The sequence below is a fragment of the Pleurodeles waltl genome, chromosome 1_2 (genome assembly GCF_031143425.1).
Source record: "Pleurodeles waltl isolate 20211129_DDA chromosome 1_2, aPleWal1.hap1.20221129, whole genome shotgun sequence".
In the NCBI taxonomy this organism is placed as follows: domain Eukaryota; kingdom Metazoa; phylum Chordata; class Amphibia; order Caudata; family Salamandridae; genus Pleurodeles; species Pleurodeles waltl.
Window position 1 is genome coordinate 724,360,154 of NC_090437.1, and position 19,415 is coordinate 724,379,568.

General features: G+C 41.1%; 1 protein-coding gene across 5 annotated transcripts in view; it reads right to left on the reverse strand.

Annotated features, from left to right (window-relative positions):
- Positions 1 to 19,415, reverse strand: part of MAP9 (microtubule associated protein 9) — a 169,856-nt gene that overhangs the window by 94,292 nt on the left and 56,149 nt on the right. For all 5 annotated transcript variants that reach the window (XM_069243068.1, XM_069243059.1, XM_069243083.1 and 2 more), the window contains 3 exons: positions 18,057 to 18,274; positions 8,121 to 8,241; positions 6,975 to 7,225 (listed from right to left, as the gene is read on the reverse strand). In XM_069243068.1, coding sequence (XP_069099169.1) covers positions 6,975 to 7,225; positions 8,121 to 8,241; positions 18,057 to 18,274 — 590 coding nt within the window. The remainder of the gene's footprint in view (positions 1 to 6,974; positions 7,226 to 8,120; positions 8,242 to 18,056; positions 18,275 to 19,415) is intronic.

Sequence of the window (19,415 nt, forward strand, 5' to 3'; positions counted from 1 at the left end):
CAAGTACCATTTACTAGGGGGTTATAGTGGCAGCTAAATGTGCCAATGCATCACACCAGTTTTGGGAAAAAGATCTGGCCTCGGGAACCTGTTTAGCAGGGTCCCAGGGCACTTACAACTTTGAGACCACATTAAATACCAGGCAAAAAGAGGGCGGCTAACCATGTCAAAAGAGGCACTTTCCTACAGTCATCAGAGCTGATATCCTGCCTAATAAAGTTATCCACTTCAAAGACATATTTTGTAGATCATCCTTGGCCTACTTCATAAAGATGTTGTAAAACACTTGACTATTTGTTTCACAGAGACAGTACAGTCATTTATTTTCATCAGTGTTTAAACTGCCTTCATTCTTTATTGGGACGTTGTGTACCTGTAGGTATTCAGAAAAATATCACATTTAGACAGAGATAATTCATTCTGTACATTTTGGAATGATTGCAACATTCCTATGGATCAGCAGGCCAACTATGGTCAAGTCCAAGATTGCCCCATTACTTAACTATGCCATAATGAAAAATGCCAGGTTGCAGTGGGTTGCCCCACATATTAGAATATTTATTCATTGGTTTATCATTATATATCTTGCACAATGCCCGCCAGATACTTGGTATGCCAGTAATGATCTTAAACCCAACTCTTCTAAAGTATTTCGGGTCTTTATTTGTGAGCAAACATTTTTCCAGAACTCTTGACCCGGTCCTTCTGAAACATGATGCTACATTTATCAACTGATGTTCAAAAAAGTAGATATTTTTTGGGTAATGTAAGATTAACAATATACCTTAAAATCTGGGGGACCCAATCCACCTCTCTGCAAGGCTAGTTTCATGATATGTACAACACTTATTTTGTGATAACTCCAGATGAAGCTGTTAATAGCAGAATTGATACACAAAAAATAAATGTTCTGTATATACAAAAATATAGGTCTGAACAAATATAGGAACTTTCGCAGTAGTAACATTTTATTATTATTAAATCAACTGATAAATGAAATACGGATTTAATTTACATTTTCTAAAAGTCCGATTACTGTGCCTAACAGTTTCCCTAGATCAATTTTACTTGCAGGTGACATCGCTACATATCCGTATACCTAAGTAGGCTGCTGCTTCAAACATTTGTGGATCTTAATGAGTGGATGCATAATTTCTCACAGGAAAGGGTTTGTCCACATTCAATTGATATCCAGATTTGTGAACATACTGTACGGAGTTGTATTCTATAGCACCAATAGATGTTGACATATTATCTGAATACACAGCAACATCTGCTGTATTTTCACTTAAATATTATTTTGTGTGACTGGGTTACTTCTTTGTTGAGTTTTATGGCCATTAAATATGGTTTCTAGATATGGGGCAAACAAAAATGGTGAGAGAGGACAGTTCTGACTGATTCCCCGAGTGATTTGAAAATGTTGCGATTTCCTACCCATCAACACCACTCTGGACCTAGGCTGCTTAAATAATGCCTGGATTCATACAATCGTTATACTACTAAAACTCATTTTACCCATAAACGTCCATAAATACTACTCAGATACTAGACTGAAAGTTTTCTGCGCATCTAGCATAAGCATGCATACATTCTTGTGAGGTTTGCACAGCATCAAAGGCTGATAAGGCATTACATGTGTGTAATCACGCCTGGTATAAACCTGTGTTGTTCAGAGCTGACCAAGCGGTGGATACTCTTAGCCATTCTAACTTCAATCAATTTAGCATAAATTTTACCGTTTGAATTTATGATGGAGATTAGGTGGTAAAACCTTCACTCATCCACACTTGTAGACATCTTCAAGTTTACAGCTGCATTAATATTAATCTAGGAATACTACAACCAGTACTAATTGAGAGACCCACGAGCAAGATATAAGGTGCTAATTTATCAATATGTTTATAAAATTTCAGTGGAAAGCATCAAATCCAGTCACCTTGCCACTAGGTAAGGAATTGATTGCCTTTCTGAGATTCATAAGTGTTATCAGAGAGTCTACAATATCTACTAGGGCATCCGATAAGTGTGGCAGTCAGATGTTCTCTAGATACTTGGCAATACTAGCAATGTACAAAGTAGAGTAAACTCCCTGGAAGATGTTGTGTATAAGATCTGGATTCCTATGCACACAGCCCCGGAATCCTTAATTTATTTCATCTAAAAAAAAGCTGTTCTGTTCTTTTACCTTATAAGCTAGAACACGACTGATAGACTCCCCCATGTTCCATTGCCCTTCCTTTCCTAACCAGGTAGACTGCTGCTGCTTTTCCACCAGTAGCCTGGTTGATTGTTTGTCTACATTCAGGGAGTAATCAAAATACTTTCATGCTGTCATCACTATTGCTATGTTGGCAATAGCATCTGGTATTTCCAGCATCTGTAGCTCCCCCCATGCTATCTCACATTCAGCAAGTCGTAGGCACTTTTTATTAGGTATATTTCAGATTCTCATATAATGTTAAAATAGTTCAGACCATAGGTAGAGAGCTACTATGTAGATTAAGCTTCAGAAAAAAATCCAATACATTTTCACGAATGTAAATACACTACACATAATCCTTCAATAATGTGCGATCAAACTTCCATCTGGCCATTTTCCCATCTAGGTTTAGCTCTAAGAGAAAGTGGATAGTAATCCAATATCACCATTGGACATATATCCATGGATACATAGGCTACTAATTAGAAGAAATAAAAGCCATATTTATTCTGGAATAATATTGGTGGACATGTGAATAAAATGTGTACTCACCGTTTTCTCTTCCTAACTTTCATCACAAATCTCTACGACCTTTAATCTCTACTAGTTGCAATATTGAATTTTGTGTTTTGACCATTATACAAGTGGCAGATTGTATCTAGCTTATAGTCCACTATGCAATTAAAATCACCTACTGACAACAGTTCACCATCCCAGTTACCCAGTTCTATGGATATTTTATCGAACATGGATGGATTGTCCAAATTGGGACCATATATTATACAACAGATTATTGTCAGAGCCCTAATCTGAATTTCGGCAATAACCCATTGCCTGTCTTAGGTTGCTTGAGCAGCTTAATATCAATGTGTTTTTTGTACAAAGAATTGGTACCCCTTGTGAGGAAACCTGCTGAGAGGTGCATGCTTGGCGCTTGTATCCAATTTGTCTAACAACAGATCTACCTTTCTAGGTGATATGTGTTTCTTGCATACATAATAATTTCCAATTGTAAGAGGTGATCCCTTTCTGGTCTAGGTTTAGGAAAATTGTTCAATCCTCCAGGTATCTTATTGTTGACCCCCTATTAGTTCTAACGCACGCCACTGGGTGCTGCCTTAACAGAATCTAAACTGTGAGCACTTAATCTATATTTCTTGACCCTTGTCCTTTAAGAAAAAAAATACATAATCGAACACTATCATGTTACATGCTTCAACTGACCTAAGCAATAGAAACATTCTCATTTTACATCTTCCATAAAATTATGACCCATAGCAGTAGTAGCACTTATACTTGGATTTAATTGCAGTGGCCGACCTTGTGCATGTGTCGAAGCAGAGGTGTAGATGTGCTTGGATGACATTCTGTGAGACCCTACATGAGTCCAACTGGAGATTAACTGCCTTGCATCTTGGTAATCTTTCCAAAAGTGTGTTTTGCCTTGTCTGATCACCTTATGTTTCACAGGCTCCTGTAATAGTGTCCAGCAAATTCTGGATTGGGGTAGATAGCTTCCATCTCCACCCAAATATTGAGAGACAGAAGTTGGAAATCACAAAGAAGAATGTACTGTCAACTTTAATTTGTTCAGTTGGTGTGGTCCTTGAAAAAATATTCTGAAGTAAGAAATTAACAATATATAACAGTAGGGAGCAAGTTATGGGTTTTTCCTGAGAATGGGGATACATGCATGCATTATATCTGTGAGTCCAGTCCCAGACCCAGTCAGACAAGTCAGGAAAGGTTTCTGTAAAGGGTCCAACAATAAATGTGCCAGGGTCTTTCTCCTTGCAGCCCTTGGGGACTCAGAGTACCCCTAAGATTGGTCCTTCATTGAGCTTCTCCAAATCTTCAATCTTATCCCTCATTACACCCACACACTCTGCATACTCGTCCATGGATTCTTTTATGCGAATCGCAGCATCCTGATTTCCAGTTTTTTTTTTCTCAAGTTGCTTTAGTCCATCTGCCATCCCCCTGACATCTTCAGCAATCTTCTATATAGATTTTGGGTCTTAGCGTTGTCGCTCTTAGTTTCAATTAAGTTGACTTGGTTTATCCCTATGCCTTTGGATAAGCTTGAAAATCTTTAGAAGAGTGATTTTGTGTGTCTTAGTCTGGGCTCGAAAGCGCACCACTTCACTTCTTGTTTATCCCCCAGCTGGAGGTAGTGGTCTGGTCACCTGCCCATTGAGAGTTACTTTCTCAGTTGTAGCAGTGTAAGCAGTGATGCCAACAGGGGTGGCTGAGATTAATTTACTACCTGCCACCAATATATGGGCACTATGGTCTTGCATCATACCCTCCATGTCGGTAAACTGGGTAAGAAAGGGAGGAAGGTGCAAATAGCAAGTGGAAGCGAGACAGAGACTCAGAGAGAAGCAACAGCTTGCAGTGTATGATGGAGAGATCTGCACTGATAGCAAGAGTGGAAGAAACACTACTAGCAAAAGTACTGGCAAGAGCAAGGGAGGACGCTGCAGGTGACTTGCATCAGGCACAAACTATAATGGTCAATGTGAATGATAACATGCTACACCCCTCAGGCGCTGGTGAGTTTGCAATAGAGATAGTGAATGATAGCCAGAGGGCAGAGATATGTGCAGCAAGTTTGGAGTCCTCCACATTCACATGTAAGCACATCTTACGAGGACCTAGAAAATGGGCGGGCAGTCCCCATCCTTGAGCTATTAATGCTGGGGGTAGTAGTAGCTCTGGGGATGTGGGACCCTGAGGGGCAAATAAGGAAGGAGTAATTACTGGAGGAAATCAGTATAATTAGGTCCGGTTCCTGGGCAGTTCATTTTTCCTGGACTTTCAGATAGAAATCTCATCTGGTTTCAGCTGCCAAAATCTTGGTGTGAAGGACATCCACAGTGTTTTCCCAGATCTCATAATTCCCATGGTGCCAAAAACTGCTGTTACCGGCCCCATCAGAATTAACAGGCCACTTGTAATAAGGGCCTTAAAATTGTAAACTCTGCAGCTATACCAGTGGCATTTCAGTACATAACCTTTTTGTGGCATTTTTACAGGAGTTACATCATAAATTATAACACTGTGGTTGAATTTTGTTAAGAGTCTCAGGTCAAAAAGGAGTAAAAGGGCTTAGACTGTGAAAATGAGAGTTGTTTTACCTTTGCTGTGCAGTGGATTTCCCATGACATTGTGCCCAAAACTGACCACCAAGTTCACCCCCCTTAAGCACTTGACCCTCAGGGTAGGAAGGGAGCTAGTGTAGGGCCGAATCATAATGAGACATATTTCACTTATTAGATAAGTGTCAGGCCACTGCTTTTACCTAAAATAAAGTACTTTCAACACACAACCAAATATAGAATGTTAATATCAGAGGGCAACAATAATGGCAAATAGTTATCAATGCATTGTTTAATGGGAGTGGGGAGCAGCTAGTACTGGCATAGGCTGTTTCAACCGGTAAGATATTGCCTAGATTCAATCAATGCAAATAAAGGCATGTCACCCTTTTGGTGAAATATTTAGGATAATGTTCTTGTGACACCATTGTCAATCACCTTTCTACACCTCCCAAATGATTGTGGCTACCTCTAGAGTGAAATATTCAAAGTTAAAGTTCTCTTTGCATTATGTCACCCTTGCACTGTGTCTTTTGCGTCAACACGTCTCAAGATGAATTTCTGTCTTCTGATGAGACTGCTGAATTCAGCCAACCAAATCTGTCACAGGCACTTCATCTTCTTTTGAAGAAATTTCTGGGCACAGGTGCAGCTTCTATGAGTTTCATAGCCCACATGAACCTCTGGGCAAACATCTGGAGCACCAGGGTTTCAAGGTGTCACCACAAGCCTGGCAGTATAGCTCCACAAAGCCTTCCCTTTTCAGGCTGATTTTTCTTTGAGCAAAAGTAAGTCCACCACCCCTATTCAGAAGTCAGTTAGCTCCATTCCTCGAGGCAGGTTCATGACAGCTCTACTGTAGAATTTCCAGAATCCTATTTCTGAATAAGGCAAAGGGGAGTTGGCAGTCCGTGATCTCAACCACGGAACACTAAAGAATTTCTTTTGTCCACTATTATGAAATTAAGGATCTGGCTCATGGGAAATCTTGGCACGATGACTGGGAGTTTCTGCTCCATACTTGTTATACAATACATTATATTCAAGAGGGAAATTGTGTATTCAACAAGTCCAGCTCTGCCCGTGGTTTCAGGCAGTTCCTGATGTCTACTATTTCTTCCAGCCTGGTCAAGCCATAGTCTTTGCCTGTAGCATGAGAAAGAAGGCTGGTAGAGTTGGGAGGTCTCTGAGAGTGAAATCCAAAACAAAACCACAAAAGAGGGAGAAAGGAGAGGCTTCCTCACTTAACTTGTGGCCGACACTTCTGGGAAAGAAACGAGTAGGAGGGTTAGGCTTTTCTCTACACCGGGACCTCTGTCTCTTACTTTTCACCCCCTAGAGTCTGGTCCACTGGAAAGGACTACAGAAAATGTGTGGAGGAACCCCGCAATTCACAGTGCTGCTAGGCAGGCTTGCCCCAGATGAACCTCCAACTTAGGGAACACATGATCTCCAGAGTCATGCACAGGACAGCTTCTGCCCCAAAAATGTAGGTATAACTGGCAAATATCTGTTTATGTTATAAAGAATGTGAACACAAAACTATTTACTTCATATGTCCCACAAAGTAATTGACACATTTTCACATCTTTGAGTATATTGATAGTACTGTCATGTTGAAGGACACAGACTGAGAAGAAAGTTAAACAACAGAACAATCTAGCCCTTACCCTCTGCTGTTCAGCTGTATTTCTGTTTTCTGCATCATGTCCACTGGAGTTGGAAGGGTCATATTGTACCTTCTGTCTACTTTTATGGGGCATTTGTGTTTCACAGTTGCTGATTTCAAGATGGGGGTTTTCAATCAATTGCTGCTTTGATTGCTCATACACAGTAGCCATCATTAGTTCCAAAACAGAAGGGGAAAGCCTTTCATCAACTTTTGCTGGTGAAGTGCCCTGCTGCTCCAATTCGGAATGTTCTAAATTAATGGAAAAAAACAATGAACATATTTTTAAAACATATTTTTAGAACATTTAGTTCAGGGTATTAACCAAAAGCTCAATTGACATGAAGTGTCGAGCAATCAAAAATAATGCCTGGTTTTAATATTTAGCTTTTTATTTTTTGGAGAATGTCACAATGATGAAACTTGGGCCTGTTACAAATCAATCATCCTGCAGGGACGATTTGTACCAGAAGAAGTACGCCATCAAATGGGTTCCCAAGAAGAAATTTCACAAGGGAAAAAGGAACCTCGGCTTTCCATTTGCACATTGTGCTGTAACTCATGCGCTAAATCAAATAATTTGTAAGCTAAATATATGCATTATTGACACACGCTGTATTAAAAACAGATGCACAGCTCTATGTTGCATTAATGCACCAATTCAAGGAATAGCCCCTGAGGTCATTACAAAAAAGCCCAAGCAGGGCCCAACTGGCCATTCCAGCAGTGTATATTTCTGTGGGCTTCTGCTTGCTAGAGACTTCTTTCATGCCTAGATCAGCTTGGTTGATTCTCCTCTGAAAGCCCACATTCCAGAGCTAATAGTGCCTCATGCAGTGGAGAAAGTCCATCCAATTACGGGTTGGACCCCAAGGGTCTACAAAATGAGGAATTACCACTGGAATCAGTAATTCTGATCTGATTCCCAGGAATTGCTCATTTTGGACTTTCCCCTCAAGATTTCGGCTGCTTTCAGCTGTTGAAATCTCTGGGTAAAAGTTAAGGGATCGGTGGTGTTTCCACAAATCTCATATGTCCAAAGGGGCCTGTAACTCAACCCATCGAAATTAAGAGGCTACACGTAATTAGACACTTAGTGGATAATATCATATCCAAATTAGCAAAGATTAATTTGCAACTGCCATACCTTTTGTGAATGGAAATGTTCCTTCTGAAGACACTGTCAATACTGAACCTCCAGGATGGTCCTCAGTAAACGAAAGCCCAGGTTTCGATGTAGGGGTTTGAGGGCTGCTTTGATTCTGCCCCTTATTATAAAAAAAGACACAAAATATTACCATTAATTGCTTTGTTTTTCAGTCTGTGGATAGGAAAATCTTCTAAAGCCAGCAAACTGCACTGCAATGGTTCTAGCGTGGAATTAAATTAACAAGATATTGTCAAGTAAAAGGTATGCAATGAAACCAATTTCATACTCATGAGAGGTTACAACATGTTAAGGCAACTTAAAGTTGCAGGAAGAATCAACTTTTGATTAAGTTAAACTTTTGAAATTATAAACTCAACATGCATCACTGTAATCATATTCCTAGATGCTGGGGGAAGACATTTTGATGGTGTCAATGAGGACAAAACATGAGGCATGCTCAAAAGAGGAGTACCCCATCCCCAGATCCCACAATTTTGGTGTCATGAAAAGAGGAGTTAGGTATCACTGGTGTAAGAAATAGTGTTATTGTTTGAGAGGTTGGAAGCCCTACCAAGCAACAACTACATTCCTTGTCAGAGTGAAACACAAAAGTCACTAAATTAATCTGTACTTAACCCTCCGGCAGTTTGGTCCAAAAGCAATCAAACGTAGAGGCAAGAGGGGAAGTATTTAAGCAGCATACAAACAATAATAAAGTGAAAACACACCATAAGAAAGATCTCAAACCAATTTAGAAACTAGAAAAAATGTTAATAACTAATGTGATGCCAGAACAACAAAAATCCAATCAGTTGAACCAAAGATTTGAAATTTCAAAGTTTTAGGTAAGTATAGAACCTAAAGGCAGAAAACCACAAGGCACCACTTGTGGTCATCTGCTTGGACTAGATTGGGGAAAGTCACAAGTCCAGCCTGACTGTAATGGAGTGCAGGTCAGATTCAAGGACCAGGTTAGTCCAGCTGAAAAAATGACCTTCTTAAAGTCTGCTTCATGGAGTTCTGTTGACAGTGGAGGAATGCACAGGTACGTCATTGCAGATGGTCTTTGTGGTTATATTGTACCTTCTGTCTACTTTTATGGGGCATTTGTGTTTCACAGTGGCTGCTTTCAAGAGGGGGGAGGGGTTCAAACAATTGCTACTTTGATTGCTCATACACAGTATCCATCATTAGAGGACCAATTCCCCAGGGCAGTTTTCTGGTGAATAAGGCAGGCCTCAAGCAGCAGGGCAGTCCTTGGGAGAACAAGGAAGTCCTTCTTCTGTAGTGTCCACAGGTTCAGTAATGTACTGAAGAGTGAATCTGGAGGTCAAATATATCTGGTGCCAGCCTTTGAGGTGGGGGGATTCCCTATAGTACACCCACATCTGGTTCTGGAAGGTTTCTTCCCTTCCCTGTCAAGGCTCCAAGACACCTGATGTGACAAAAAAACTAGTGGCAGGTTTCTTTGTGTGTGCAGGAGGCAAAGCTGCTTCTGCCGTGCTTGTGCCCTCCCGTCCGCCCACTTCCACCTCCTTCCTCATGGGTTCACTTGCTGCTTTGTTTCAGTACTGCTGTGCAGCTGCGGAATGCTGGACACCAGACCCTGTGGATGCCATGGAAGAGGGCAGGTGTTGTACTGGGTGAGAGATTTGATTAGATGCTCAAGGAGCAAGACAAGAAAAAGCAAGGAAAGGGGAGAAATTGCAAAAGCTGCCTTGTCAGTTTGTCAGTCCCTAGCCTCCAGTTAACCACAAATCTGGAACCCATTTATTTGGAAAAAATCTGTCTCATTTGCTTCAACTAGCATTTAAAGATGCGTCTGGCTGATTAAGGTGTGGCGTGGTGGTGATGGTGGCGGTGGCTGTGTGCATTTGGGGAGCAGCAAAGGAGGTGATAAGTGATTTCTACTGTTGTCTCCCTACTCTATAGTCTTACAGTGGCAACTCCTGTAGTTAACTTGGCATTTTGAACTTACCATGGATCCTATGCTTTGTGTTCTCCACCTGCACTTCACCATAAGAGGTCATTGCCTGGAGTGTCAAAAAGCAAAAGGGCATGAGAGGCCCTGTAAGAGGAAGAAGGCGGGGGTCAAAAAACGAAACAATCCGATTGCCTAATTCCTGTACATCTGAATGCCCTTCTGTATTGAATGAAAATGCCCCTAGCTACCTCAATAAGGATTTTTGTTAACAAACACTTTAATGTTAGTTCTTTCTCTCCTTTGAATTTGGTTAGCAGGACCCCTAGAATCCAAGATTTATCAAAAGATGGGGCGGCACAGAAGGAAAAAAAATGGTCAGCCAGGGAATGTCTTGTCGGACTTCTTGCCTACCACTCTGGACAGAGGCTGTGGACTTTTGTCCTCAACCTATCTTAAGGTATCAGCAACCTCACTGATAGTTAAAGGGTCCAGAGCCTTCAGGTCCCAAAATAGCATGGACTCCCAGGATTAGAGTGGATATCTACTTCAGAAAGACCCATTGCCCTGTGTGACTAACGAAATTCAAGAATCACTGGGAGAGTCTACTGATTCAGCTATCTGGTTCATTGTCCGTGTGGGATGTAATGTTGATTTATGCAAACCACAGTACAGGACATCTTAGAGACACTAGTGGTTGATAGTTCAAATCAAGTTGTCACAGCATTTGAAAGATATCCTTGCTGAGTTATGTAAACCTAAAAAGGACTAGATAGTAGCAAGGAAGAAAATGGAAATCAAGGCAGCTTACCCCAGGGAAGTTTCGGGCCAAGAGCCTAGCACATCTAGGGGTAGAGGGGTTCAGCTGATCCCAAAGGGTACAGTTTATATCTCAAGACACCCAATGTTAGTCAGGAAAAGGCAATAAATCTTTGGTGCACCCAAGTGCTCCTCAGGTTATTATCTCTCTTAGCGGTATAGAGGAATAAAAAGAGTAGCAAGGCCATTAGAGTTAAGGGTGAGCAGAGGAAATAGAGTAAGAATGAAGGTAATAACAGTGAGCCCACAACAAAAGTGTTTCAAGCTAAAACAGGACTGCGCCCTTCACCCCCACTAAGTGGCATTACATCAGTTCTAGATACATCCACTCAGGTAGTAGCAAAAACACATGTTAAAAGCCAGCCAGCTAAGAATCTCCAGCCAATATAAGTATGTCAAAGGCAACGGGCCATGTTAACGGGAAGGCATGGGTTGACTCCACCTGTCAGCAAGTGAAAAGTCTGGTGAGAAAGACATCCAAACAATTTAGGTCGAGGCCAGAAGGTTATCCCAAACTGGAATTGGATGGACTAAAGTGTCAATATAGGCAGCTGATTAAAAAGAAAAGGGACACTTTCTACCGTAGTAAGTGGGAGAATAATCTGAAGATTATACAGATAGGAGACCAACGAGTGGTTTGGATGAAAGTAAATGAATCCTGCAGTCCTCACGTGGGGGGTCTCTAACATGTATGATAGCCGGGGATATGTGGACTGTGTACTTAGATGGCCTATATGGTAGCTCATTTACTTTACTGAGCCTTAAACGTGTTCTTGGAAAAAAAGTGCCCCCTAGCTGTTTTTTTAAGAAGAAAGGGCGCTAATTGACCATATCAAGCTATCAAGAGCAGCGGGCCCGATAATATCCCACCAGTTTTAATTAATCAAATAGCGACTGGTGGGCAAGCGTATATTCTCTTCTTTTCTATAAAATAGCCTCAAGGGCCCACTATCCTTCGTAATGGAGGGGTTCAATAGTAAAACCCATATTAACCTCTTAGCTGCTGGGCCTTTACCAGTGCTGAGCCCTTTTTTGGCTATTTGGGGTAGTTTGCACTTAGGCCTTCATAACATTTTGTCCACATAAGCTATCCACACCAAGTTGTGTCCTTTTTCCCAACATCCTAGGGATTCTAAATGTACCAAGAGTTTGTGGATTCCCCTGGAGGAGACCAAGAAATTAGCCAAAATACAGTGAAAATACTTTTTTTTGTTTTTTTTTTAACTTAAAAAAAAATTGCGAAAACGGGCTTCGAAGAAGACTTGTGTTTTTTTTCCCCTGAAAATGGCATCAACAAAGGGTTAGCGGTGCTAAAATCACCATCTTTACATCTTTCAGGAACAGGCAGACTTGAATCAGAAAACCACATTTTTCAACACAATTTTGGCATTTTACTGGGACATACCCATTTTTACTATATTTGTGCTTTCATCCTCCTTCCAGTTAGTGACAGGAATGGGTGTGAAACCAATGCTGGGTCCTGGAAAGCTAAACGTTTCTGAAAAGTAGACACAATTCTGAATTCAGCAAGGGGTCATTTGTGTAGATCCTACAAGGTTTTCCTACAGAAAATAACAGCTGAAATAAACAAATATTGAAATTGAGCTGAAAAAAACCCAGGCATTTTTCTCCACGTTTTACTCTGAACTTTTTCCTGCAATGTCCGATTTTTTAAAGCAATATACTGTCACATCTGCTGGACTCTTCTGGCTGCGGGGATATATAGGACTTGTAGGTTCAACAAGATCCCTAGGGACCCAGAGCCAATAAAAGAGCTGCACCTTGCAATGGGTTTTCATTCTATACTAGGTATACAGCAATTAATTTACTGAAATATAAAAAGCGAAAAATAGGTATCAAGAAAATCTTTGCATTTCCAAAATGGGCATAAGATAAGGTGTTGAGAAGCAGTGGTTATTTGCACATCTCTGAATTCCGGGGTGCCCATACTAGCATGTGAATTACAGGGTATTTCTTAAAATAGTCGTCTTTTTTACACACAGTCTCACATTTGGAAGGAAAAAATGTAGCGAAAGACAAAGGGCAATAACACTTGTCTTGTTAGTCTGTGTTCCCCCAAGTCTCCCAATAACAATGGTACCTCACTTGCGTGGGTAAGCCTAATGCTCGCGACAGGAAACGCAACATGGACACATCATATTTTTAAATTGAAATCTGAAGTGCCTAGCTGTAGATTTTGGCCTCTAACTCAGCTGGCACCTAGGGAAACCTACCAAACCTACGCATTTGTGAAAACTAGACACCCAGGGGAATCCAAGATGGGGTGACTTGTGGGGATCTCACCAGGTTCTGTTACCCAGAAGCCTTTGCAAACCTCAAAATCTGACCCAAAAAAATCTTTTGCCTCACATTTCGGTGACAGAAAGTTCTGGAATCTGAGAGGAGCCACAAATTTCCTTCCACCCAGCGCTCCCCCAAGTCTCCCGATAAAAATGGTACCTCACTTGTGTGGGTAGGCCTAGTGCCCGATAAAGGAATAGATCACACAACGTTCAATGTTGGTTCTTACACGAGGCAATTGTTGACCCTGGGGTGATCCATTCCTGATGCAGGCACTAGGTACAGGCACTTAAGTGGGGTAGTGTTTTTATCAGGACAGGTGAGGAATCAATGGGTAGTAGGAATTTTGTGGATCCCAGCATATTACTGTGGTTTGTGTGACAGAAATGCAAGAAGAAAATAGAGTTTTTATTCAACATTTCAACTTTGCAGGGTATTCTGGGTAAGAAAACTTTGGGGAATCCACACAAGTCACACCTCTGTGGACTCCCCGGATGTCTATTTTTCGGAAATGTCTGGGTTTAGTATGTTTCCCTATATGGCCGCCGAGCCCAGGACCAAAAACACAGGTGCCTTCCTTACAAAACCAGTTTGTTTTGTGATAGATCATTTTGAGGTCTCCACAATACGATTTGGGTGGTGGAATTTGGGGGTAAACCAAATTAAGGACCTCCCAAGAGAGGGCTCTCTCTGTGCTTGCCGCTGCATTCACCTGCTCTCTGGGTGGGGCTAACCCGCTATTGTCCTGTTGCACAGACTGTGCTTGCGAAGGGACAACAGGACTGTCCTCATCACCTCCCTCATAATTACTGGAAGAGGAGTTATTGAATGGGACTACTCAGACTGAAAAATCACTCCCAGGGTCTTCACCATTGTCTTATCCCTCGGATGCTGTCTCAGTATCTGCTGTCCCCGTCTCCCTCTATAACCCAGTCACAAAATTGCTGGTGTGTGTGTGATACGTGCAGCAGCAGAGGTCACCTTACCTGCGATTCTTCCCTCAATCAGCACGTTCTTTCAAGACACTCAAAAAAACAACTTGTCACATACCAATCGTCACAGTCTTTAGCACCTCTAGCGCCTAGTCCAACAATCATTATTGGTGCTCCCACTCCCATGTCCTCCATCTCAAATTCCCTCACTACCACCCAGCAAAAGTGCCCTTCAACTCTCCATAGCCGCCTCCCCCGCACATACATTTCATTTGTATTATAGCGCAGGTAAAGGCTGATATTACTAATGTACTCAGCTATTTACATAATACAGATTTGCTCTTTGCAGTAGGCATATAAACCCTCTGCACTTCTTTATGGCACCAAAACTGTCACTAGACAAAAGTCTGATCCTTTTGTAGCAGAAACAATCACAAGACTTACTTGACTTTTTTATTGCTGCCTAAAAGCTTCAGTTGAAATGCGTCAGTTGAAGTATGTGCATTGCTTGAAGATGCAAGCTGCAACTGAAAGTCAACTGGTGGCAAATATATATATATGTATATATACACATATCACTTTTATATGTGGGTCTGGTTTTCCTGGGGGCTGATCGCAACCCCATGGGAAACCACACATGCATTGACAAAAGTGATCTATATAATGAATAGATCTATATATCTACATAGATAGATATATCAATCTATACATATATTTATGTATATATATATTTATGTATATATATATATATATATATATATATATATATATATATATATATACATATATTTTTTTTTTTTGTAGTTGTATGGTTTCCTTAGGGGCCATCAGCCGTAATGGCCCCAGGGAAACCATACAACTACTAAAACATTATTGCCCCCACATGGGGTCGCCCTGCCAACGGGCGACCCCCTTTGAATTTTTTTTATTTTTTTATTTAGCCCCGGGGGGGACACGATCCGGCGTGATCGCGCCCCCCCCCAGGGGACACCTACATTGAATTTAAAAAATGTGCCCCCGTTTACTGAGGTGGCCGACCCTCCCAAGTGAAATCCCTGATGTCTAGTGGGGTTTCCTGGCCCTTGATCGCCACTGCAATCGAGGGCCAGGAAACCTGTTCAGGAAGGCCTCGTTTGAAAGGGGAGAGTCTCCCCTTTCAAACAAGGCCTTCCCGAATGTTGGGAAGGCAGTTTGGGACAGTGACGTCAGCACGCCTGTGTCTCCCAGGGGTTTTGTTGAAGAAAACAAAATCCTGGGGTGCGACTCACCCGAGGATTTTTTAACCCCCTCCCTAGTGTCAGCCACGGGTTGTGACCCGCACCAGGGAGGTAGTGTGGGCGCGGACGCCCGCACTAAGCGGGCTAAAAAGGGGGAATGGTTTAAACACCTCACATTATAAACTAATGAGCCACCTGGCATGCCAGAGAAGGTGGTCTCAATACCTTTATTGCCCTGTTTGGATGACTGGGCATAAGAGCATAAGATCATACTGATTGAGTAAGGAGGATTTTGGATTCAGGAGGGTCACTCAACCATATACCACTGTTTTCCTCTTTGGGCCATCATACTGTAATCCCTCGAAGTGAACCAAAAGCTATGTTGTTGTTTTATTGATTTCCATATAGCCTTTGATACAGTATACAGAGGTCTCTTATGGGAAAAACTCCACTCCTGGAAGTTTCCTATTGACCTCCAAAGTGCATTACAAGCATTGCATGCAGATAACTGGGCACAAGTCGAACTTGATAAATCTGGTAGATTATTATACTGTAAAAGATCCCAATTCAGAATGGCATCCAACAAGGGCATGTCTTAGCTTCTTTGCTTTTTAGCTTACTCCTGGCAGACCTCCCAGCATCCATAGATTTAACAAATTAATTTTCCCCCAAAGTTGGGAAACAGTCTTTGAAAATAAGGTGAATAACTTTAAATGATACTTGTATACGTAGGAGGTGGAAGTAGTGCATTTCTATAAATATCTAGGGCTGTACATCAATAGGAACCTAAAATGGGATACCTGTGTGGGGGATCCACACATAGGGAACGTCAAGCAGAGGTCCATGTTGCAAGCTGGTTCTCTGCTCAAATTTAACCCATATTATGAGGGATTCACCCTTACACCTCTAATGAAGGCTTATGAAGACAAAATATCTCCTCAAGGGCTGTATGGCGCAGAGGTTCTTAATCTTGACTGCTCTTGCAATTGGGATCTGATGGAGGGGGCCATCCTCATGAGGCTATTGCTGCAGCAACCTGCAACCATGATTCAGGGTATAAGGAGAGAATTGAATCTAGTTTCCTAGAACTTGTTGGTGAATTCCTGTTTTCTGAGATTTCGCAATAAGCTATTGGTTTCATAGCGAAGCTTCAAAGGTCTCTAGATTGTTTTGGAAATAAATTCTTGGTAGTGAAAGAAGCTATGGAAGCAAGTACCAGGATAACAGATTTAAAAAAACATGCATTCTCTTTGGGGTTCAATTGGAACAAGGTCCCCCTGCCAAAATCAACAAGCTCGGAGATAATCTGTGGGAAAGGTTGATGGCTCTCCGAACCGGGCCTATCTGAGGAAGACGCCTTCAAACAGCTTCTCATTAAATACTCTTGGCCAGCACATGGTCTTTCCCTACTTGGCCTTGGTACCTGACCCTAAGTTACATAATTAACCTGAACTAAGTAAGTAAAGTTTTGGAAAAAGAGGGAAAAATACCAAGTAGCTGACGTGCAGGTCTGCCTCTAGAAAGGGCACCAGTAGCTATTTTTCCTCCTCACAGGAGGCGCACTGAATCCTTCAGACAGAGTCCTGCTTGTTACCTCATATTTCTTTCTAACACATTGGTAGCACTTTTATAGGCAAAAAAATATTGTCTTTCCATCCTCTCTTAAAACATATTAATTGAAAAGTAGGCAAATATAATCCTACCAGCCCTATTTATGAAAAATAACCCCCACCAATTTTTTTTTTGCTGGTTAATAGAGTTAGGGTTGAGACTAGAGGCGGTACTCAGAAGAAAAAAAAGTTTACAAAGACAATCCTTGGAAGAGTTTGAAGGAGGACAGACCATTTTGGCACTTAGCAGTTACATGAATGAAGGTGAGGTTATGTAACGTGGTATCTGCAATTTGAGGAGGAGGTTACACTGCACATTTTCCTGTATACACTATCATGTTGGGTGGGGGACAGAAGCAATAGGGGTTACAAAATGAAAGAAGGGACACAACTGTTGTCACATTCAAATCCCTTAGGAATAATTTAAAAAACGTTTAAATCGTAAATCTGTGAAGAGCTACGATTTGTGAATGTTGTCTAATTAGGTCAATCTATTAAAAACAAAATTAGACAAATACAGAATAGCTACTGCATGAGCCCCATTGGTTATGAATACACTCTATGGGGCTAGCTGATTTGTGAGCCTGAGCAACATCTAAATTACAGCCTTTCTATTTATCAGGTGACATGATGACGCTGAGGTAACCCGTGCATGAAATAACGGTTTAATCATTTTTCTTTTATAGTCTCAAGCACTGTTTCCAAGTTTCTACTATGGATGTCATGCAGGTGAAACGAAGCAAGGGGGAAGTTGTCATACAGGGGTGCCTGGTGGAAATCTATATCTGGATAAGAATTAACAGGGTATGCCTAAATGGTACATACCAGTCATCGTGGTGCTGGATGTGGACTCCCTCATTTCTTTGCCCTTTCACACTGGCCACATCTATTGATGATTGGCCTATTTTTACATTGTTCTGCTGCTGCTCCACAGTTGCATTTGTGCACTAGAAAAAAACTAAAAATGCCTGCATACAAAACTGCGCCGTACAAAATGACATGAAAGGTATAATATATGGAGACCACTAGTAAGAACAGCCTTGGTCATATATACACAAAAAAGTGGTTCAGATTGAGGGCAACATAGTTGTTTTTGTACTACCAGAATATTTCAGGTTCAGCAAAGCATTTACCTCTGAAATGAAAGTTTCCAAGAGTTCAATGTTCTCCGATGATTTGCCATTCAGCTTTGTCATGGATGAGGGTGCAGAGTGTGAGGAGGAGGGCCTGCTGCTGGAACTTCTCTCGTCTATTCTAGACTCTTCTACATGATTGTTTCTTCTTAAAATGCTTCTCTGGAGAGGTGTTGGTTTAAAGGTTTCATCCAATGCTGAAATGGCAATCCCTTCTTCTAAAGGAAACAGAAGGGTTTTTTGAGCGTCAGGACATTGCGCTTTTATTAGCAAATCAAGTTATATTCAATTTAACCACTGCTTTTGTTAGTTACTTATGCTCATCTTACTAAAACACAGCTACAGCTCAAACATTAGTCACTGAAATAATTTGCACAAAACTGAAGCAAAGGTGCAATCAAGTTTACTTGACTTTTTACGCACTTTGAGAAAGTGGTCCAGCAAGAGCCACAATCCCTTGCAGTATGAAACACAGACAGTCACAAAATTAACCTGTGTTTAACCCTGGGTAGCTTGGCACAAAGAGCAAACTTTAAAGGTGAGAGAGCGTAGTTTCAATAACTTATATTAAAATTAAATGCTCATATTAATGCTCAACGATGTTGCATAGAAGACGAAAATAATAGTGATTTTGCTTAAACGTGCATTTGAATTATGACTATAATGTGTGTGGCTACCAATGTATATGCGAACCAATAACTCATTAATAGAATCACTAATGCTATGGTTAATCAAGTTATATTAACAATTATGATATTGCACTAAAAATCTCATAGGCCTTAAGTTAGCGTAAGCTGTGGGTTTTAGCTGCCTGGCTCTCATATTAAAAGCATTTTTCTGTTTTTCAGCGTCCTGACTCGCAAAGGGCCATGACCCTGCAAAATGTTCCTTTTCTTCAATATAATGTATCAGTACAATTTTGTTCTCATCCGCATGCTTGCTGCTTTAGTATGAGTTTATACACAAAGTTGAAACAAATGTATATTAATGTAATGTACAAGGACGTTTAAACCATGGACAAAGGAACTCATGACCCGAGAAGACGTGCCAAGCTGTGAAATTATCTCCAGATGTGCCACCTCCGAAAATGCCAATTACGAAGACCAATCAAAGTGCTACGAATTATCGTGGGGTGACAATTAGTATTACCTACTGTATAATTTAATAGGTTAAAGATAGTGGGGTATATCAACTGTCCAATGAAATCTTGGGGGAAGGTATTACGAAAAAGGGATAAAAACCCATGTCACAGAAGGATTAGGAGAATTAGGTAGGGAATGCTATTGATTTTATCCAGAAACTCTGTCACTCTGTTTGGTGACTTTGAGACTTATTAAGCCATCCTCACCCATAGACTGC